This window comes from Larimichthys crocea, chromosome X, assembly GCF_000972845.2.
Source record: "Larimichthys crocea isolate SSNF chromosome X, L_crocea_2.0, whole genome shotgun sequence".
In the NCBI taxonomy this organism is placed as follows: domain Eukaryota; kingdom Metazoa; phylum Chordata; class Actinopteri; family Sciaenidae; genus Larimichthys; species Larimichthys crocea.
In genome coordinates this window covers 26,266,818-26,273,581 of record NC_040020.1, presented here as the reverse complement: position 1 = coordinate 26,273,581, position 6,764 = coordinate 26,266,818, and the positions used below count along the sequence as shown (strand labels likewise).

At 36.0% G+C, this 6,764-nt stretch overlaps 1 protein-coding gene across 1 annotated transcript in view; it reads right to left on the bottom strand.

The window, feature by feature from the left end:
- Positions 1–2,787: 2,787 nt before the first annotated feature.
- LOC104929965 (protein kinase C beta type) overlaps positions 2,788–6,764 on the bottom strand; it is a 39,316-nt gene continuing 35,339 nt past the window's right edge. The window contains exon 17 of the mRNA XM_027282635.1: positions 2,788–4,626. Coding sequence (XP_027138436.1) covers positions 4,474–4,626 — 153 coding nt within the window. The 3' untranslated portion in view covers positions 2,788–4,473. The remainder of the gene's footprint in view (positions 4,627–6,764) is intronic.

Sequence of the window (6,764 nt, the reverse complement as noted above, 5' to 3'; positions counted from 1 at the left end):
TAATGTTGGGAAACCATTTTTTGATTGCTTTTTCTTCCTTGCACATGCCATCATTTATATTAAAATCTTTAAATATTCATATTCTCATTATTCTTTTATTTATTCATATGAGGCGCCTGCACGATTTTGGGTCTGCTCTTCTGTCGGCTGGTGGATGAAATCCTGACCTGATATTATACAAAGGACATGTAATAAATGAACAACTATGAATCAGGCAAAAATGTCATCAGAAAATCAGAACTTATTTAAATGTTTGAAATTAAAATGTCTCTACACAGGGAGGAGTACAATATTACAAACATCCAACAAGTGGATGTAGTTCAAACCTCTAACAAAGCATTAAATATATAGAAATACACAGAGGGAATGTTGCCCTTTCTGCTACTATACTGTGTATCTGTGTATGATGAATAAATCAATCTAAATCATCTAAAAATGACAGAGATATTGTTGCAGTTTCAGTTTTGTCCACCTAACTTTTACATTTTGATTTTATAATTCACTAAAAGACCACTAAACAAACCAAAGTCCAGGAATTTGCCCTTTTGCCAGGATTTGCCTTGAAGGCAACATTCAAGCTGTGAAAGTCTAATTCCTCTGTATTTTCTGGTAAAAAGAACATCTTATAATAATTAGTTTCATTTACAGATCACATTATAAAAAGACAGTAACTGATCATCAGTCATATATAGACAGTAATCAAACAGATTATTGAGTTTAATACTCATGGTTGACATTAAAGATAGTTTGAAGTTTTTATATAGCATAATAACATAACAAAAAGTATCCATACAAAAGGAAATTATAGATGATATTGGGGTTGGGGTTTTAATGCACCAACCTATGTTCTTATTTAAATAACTTATTATTGAAAGCATGAAATGAATTAAATCATAATAAAATATCTGAAATCAAACCTCGTGGTCACTTCTGCGCTGCTGCCATGGTGCGTGAACCACACACACACACACACACACCACAACAACACACACATTTTTTCGTTTTTTGTCAAAAACGAAAAAACGAAAAAACGGCTCGTTTCTGGTTTCAGCTTGTGTCCATTATGCCCAGAAAACAGAATAATAAAAAGTACCTTGGTCCACGAGGGTTTGATTTCAGATATGTTATTATGATTTAATTCCACGAGGGTTTGATTTCAGATATGTTATTATGATTTAATTCATCCTCATGCTTTCAATAATAATGTTATTTAAAATAGGACACATAGGTTGGTGCATTAAAATTTCACTAACCCAATAATCATCTATAATTTCCTTCATGTAATGGATACTTTTTGTTATGTTACTATGCTATATAAAAACTTCAAACCCCTATCTTTAATGTCAACCATGAGTTATTAAACTCAATAATCTGTTTGATTACTGTCTATATATGACTGATGATCAGTTACTGTCTTTTTATAAGTGTGATCTGTAAATGAAACTAATTAATATAAAATTATGATGTTCTTTTACCAGAAAATACAGAGGAATTACAAAGACTTTCACAGCTTCACTGTTGCCTTCAAGGCAAAATCCTGGACAAAAAGGCAAATTCCTGGACTTTGGTTTAGTTTAGTGGTCTTTTAGTGAATTAATAAAAATCAAAATGTAAAAGTTATGGTGGACAAAACTGAAACTGCAACAATATCTCTGTCATTTTTAGATGATTTAGATTAGATTTATTCATCATATACAGATACACAGTATAGTAGCAGAAAGGGCAACAGTTCCCTCTGTGTATTTCTATATATTTAATGCTTTGTTAGAGGTTTGAACTACATCACATTGTTGGATGTTTGTAATATTGTACTCCTCCATGTGTTAGAGACATTTTAATTTCAAACATTTAAAATAAGTTCTGATTTTCTGATGACATTTTTGCCTGATATCATTTATTACATGTCCTTTGTATAAATATCAGGATCAGGATTTCATCCACCAGCAGACAGAAGAGCAGACCCAAAAATCGTGCAGGCTGCCTCATATGAATAAATAAAAGAATAAATGAGAATATGAATATTTAAAGATTTTAATATAAAATGATGAGCATGTGCAAGGAAGAAAAAGCAATCAAAAAAGTGGTTTCCCAACATTAAAAAATATATTACACACAGTATTATATTTTTGAAATATTTAAATATTTCTATTTCATACACATATTTGAGCAAGCTTCCACTTCTGTTGACAAAAATGATCTATTATGAATATTTAATGATCAAAAAAGTAATTATGTCCCAGATACGAGGTCTGATATAAATTAACTGTTGTGTCAGATGAAGGGATGTGATCACTTTTCATTCATTTTTCTTCATAATTTTATGTAACATAAAAGAAAGATCTCAAAACTCAAACACCGAAGACCAATGACAGAAAATAATAAACCGAGCAGAGCAGGAAAATTATCAATTCTAAATCAATATAACTTTAATTTATCTTTAGCTTTTAGCTTTTGACTGCTGCTTGGAAAAAACAAACATTTTAGGTTCTTACTCAAACCTTTATTTTTAAGGGTGCACATAACCTCAGCTGGTTAAACGGACAATGTTTGAAAAGGTTTAGCCACTTGAATATTAAACTGACTACTTTTAATAAATAAGTGTTTAATTTTTAGTAATTTATCTGCAGTTTCTTTTTTCTGTTTTTAACTAAATGTTACAGAGATGACTGAAATGAAGAGTCACCATAGCTATCAGGTTATGGTTATGATATTGCATGTGTAGTTACACTGCGTGTCATCATGGCAGGAATTTCACCCAGTAAAACACACGAGTCAGAGTTACTGAAATGATATTATGATAATTCACTTTAATGTAGGCATCCTACTGTAAGTATCTCTCACGCGCAGGTAAAGACAGCGCATGCAACACATGTATTCTGTCCTGTTACACGATTTCTTCAGGTTGCTTTATAAAAGTTGCCCCCTTCTCTTCATCCTCCTTCTCTTCTTCTCCTGCATTTTGCATAGTAAACACTTTATTCTCTCCTCATTCCCAGTCTCCCCCTTCTCTTACTTTTCTCATTTTCCAGTTCCTTTTCCTTAAAATGTACCAGTGTGAGTATTAGCGACAGAGAAGGGGAGGAAAAAAAATAAAGAATAGAGATGAAATGAAGATTTAAGGATAGGAGAAGAGGAAGAGGAGGAGAGGGGGGGAGATAAAAACAGGGAAAAAACAAAGCTGTCCGTAGGGATTAAAGTGCAGAAAGAAAGGGAGATGAGGCTGTGAGGAATAGTGTACGATAACATGAAAACCACTTCTAGCTCATTCCTATTTACACATACACTAAAACACAAGCCATACAGAATTATTACATCGACTTTATATGTTCATTTCACAGAATCTCACGTGTTTTGCTCCGTGCTTTGTTAAAGCAAACTCTTTAGCCACTTATATTTTGACACTATTAGAGACACAGCATTCAGAGTGGGAACAAAAACTTGATTTGAGCATGGATATTTCAAAACTCACTTGCATCGATAAATTCAACACACACAGAGGAGAGTTTTTTCCCCCCCTCCTCCGTGATGTCAAAAGCAAAAAACTACTGTACCAACAAATATGGCATGCATAGAGGAGCTGCACCACAAAGACTGTATAGGCCTACACAGCACTAACCCACTGCATACACAGTGCCATAGAGAAGAGAGAAAGAGAGAGAGAGATTAAGCAAGAGAGAAAAGACAGACATTTTTTTAAATATCACTGCCAAACAGGCATTTTGGGGAATTTCTCCTTTTTTTGTTGTTTTTTGTTTGTTTTTGTTGTTTGTTTGTTTTTTTAAACATTTTTTTTTGCATCAATTTGGAAGACGAGACGTGCTTAAGACTAAGTTCAGGACTAACTTAGACATGAGGTTATAAATCTGGACTGTTATCATTCAAAACCTGACTTCTTTTTCAAACCGCAGCCTGCACAGACACGTGTGTGTGTGTGTGTGTGTGTGTGTGTGTGTGTGTGTGTACATATATGACTTATTGATCATGGAATGTTCATGATGCAACTTTCACAGATCGAAGAGAAGAAAATCAAGTAAACAAACACACGCTGCTGTTGAGAGCACATACATACAGCTACACATTCACTATGACTCTTGATCGCCGGGCCTTTGCAATGACCCGCTTCGCCATGAGGTCCTGTGATTTCTACACACGCCTGGAGTTTACTGGAAACTGGTCTGTGGTTACTGGTCGAACTCACTCCCACTGTGACCAACCAGCAGCTAAAGCCTTTGGCAGTTTGTGTTTTAATCTGCTGCTTGTCTGCGAGTGTGAATGTGTAGCAAGTGTGGTGGTTCGTGATAACTGTCCAGTTTAGATGCTGGTGTGTGTTGAGTTTGAATGAGACGTTCTGGCTTTAGCTTTGTTGGTTTGAGTCTATTGATGAGATTAGATGCTGGATGAGTCTGCGATGAATGTAACTGGGCTGTTGGAGCACAGTCTTTGTCCGGGCTGTGTCTAACCAACAGGAACTCCTCAAACTTGTATGATAAACTCTGGGTTGGTGTAGGAGAAGCCTTGAAACTCGTTCTGGTCTAGATTCATAATGAAGAGCTTGTCTGTGGGCGTCAGCTCCACCACCATCTTGGTGAACTCCTTGTCAAAGTTGCCGACGTCACGACGAGATTTCTGCCGCAGAGAGAAAAGGAAGGAGAGAGAGCGTGTTAGAAAAACAGTCAGAGTGAATCTGTACAACGTTAAAGAGGCAGTTTAGAAAGAGGAAGTTCGACGACAATAGAAGCACAAAGATGACAGGTGGAGAAGGAGGCGAGGGAGGTTTCAGCACATGGGAAGACACATTTTAATAATCTGCAGAGGTGGGACAAAGTCATTGTTTTGTAGGTCACAAGCAATTCAAGTCAGGTCATAGTCTGAGATGTTTAAAGTGTTTAGAGCAAGAGGTTTCAAAGCCGGATGAAGCTTGAAAAAGGTGTCCCTCCTTTCCTAACTTCAGTTTACTTGCTTAGTTTCACAAATTTCCTGGATGTCTATATGGTGATCATATTATTTGATCCCAAAAGAACTCACCAATTGAGCCAAGACTAAAACAAATACCTAAAAAAAAACCTGTGTGGAGTTTGAATGTTCTCCTCGTGTCTGTGTGAGCAAAACCCATGCAGGTTAATTAGTGACTCTAAATTGCCTGAATTGGTGCAAATGTGAGCATATTATATATTCTGTGAAGCTTCACTTACATAATTACACTCTGTTTCAAAAAATCTTCCACACTACAATACAAAATATAGAGTTAGAAATTGGGGCAGGACCTCATAAAGACCAGTAGTTGTAATATCACCTGATTGTTTTAACACAGACTATCAGCACAGTCATTGGTATTAAATTCAAGTTGCATGTGTTTTGATTTTGTCAGTCTAAGTACAGTCTCGTCCTCAATATATATTTTTTTTACCATTTTAAAAGGTCCCGTCCAGTTCCAGTTACAGTAGTCAGTATGGAGGATTAGTGGCATCATTCTAACAGTGATGAGGTTTGCATTGCAGATCACGTCCAACGGAATACTAACTCCTTCACCCTCTCCCTAAAAAATTATGCGGGCCTTCACATTGTGGAAAAACTACCAAAAGGCATTTAGCAGTGTTTAGTTTGTCCTTTGGACTACTGTAGCCACATGGCGTTCAACATGGTGCACTCGGTTGCGGGAGGACTCTCCTCTGTGGATATAAAAGGCTCATTTGAAGGTTAACAAGAGCCCGATTCTCATCTTATGTGGTTATTATTTATATTTATGCCATGTTCTGCCAGTAGATCCACACAAATCTTACACACCGGACCTTTAAATCATGGTTCGTGGTTAAAACGCTTACTTAGAGAGAAGTCTTCTTGTTTCGGTCGTTAATTTGTTGGCTTCTTTTTTAGTAGCGCTGTAATTGAGCAGAACACATGTAAACCTATGATACGTGTCTTGAATTAGCGGAACAGATTGAATACATAAACGAATGACTTGGACTTGAACCCCTCATGTTACATACAGCAGTTTTCAGTTGAGTTGAATCAGTTGTGTCATGAGCTCAGTGGTGGTTGAACCATTTTACGAACCCAAACACAAATTAAAATAAAACGTTTAATCTTGGCGTTTTTCATCCTAACTGTGGGGTAGAATCGGATAGAATTTTAGAAATGCGTAGAATAGAATAGAAAAATCTCAATACGGCACACATCCCATACTACACTCAGACCTTTCCCGTGTTACTCCACCATCTTTGACCGAGCTCTGCAGGCCTGTTGTCACACAAATCTGTATCTACAGTACATTACATCATACTGTGAAAAGGAGGCGAGGGAGGTTTCGCACATGGGAAGACACATTTTAATAATCTGCAGGTGGTGGACAACAAATCATGTTTTGTAGGTCCACAGCAATTCAAGTCAGGTCATAGCTGAGATGTTTAAAGTGTTTAGAGCAAGAGTTTCAAAGCCGGATGAACTTGAAAAAGGTGTCCCTCCTTTCCTAACTTCGTTTTTACTTGCTTAGTTTCACAAAATTCCTGGATGTCTATATGGTGATCATATATTTGATCCCAAAAGAACTCACCAATTGAGCCAAGACTAAAACAAATACCTAAAAAAAAACCTGTGTGGAGTTTGAATGTTTCCTCTGTCTGTGTGAGCAAAACCATGCAGGTTATTAGTGACTCTAAATTGCCTGAATTGGTGCAAAATGTGACATATTATATTCCGTGAGCTTCACTATATAATAATAATAATAATAATAATAATAATAATAATAATAATAATAATAATATAAT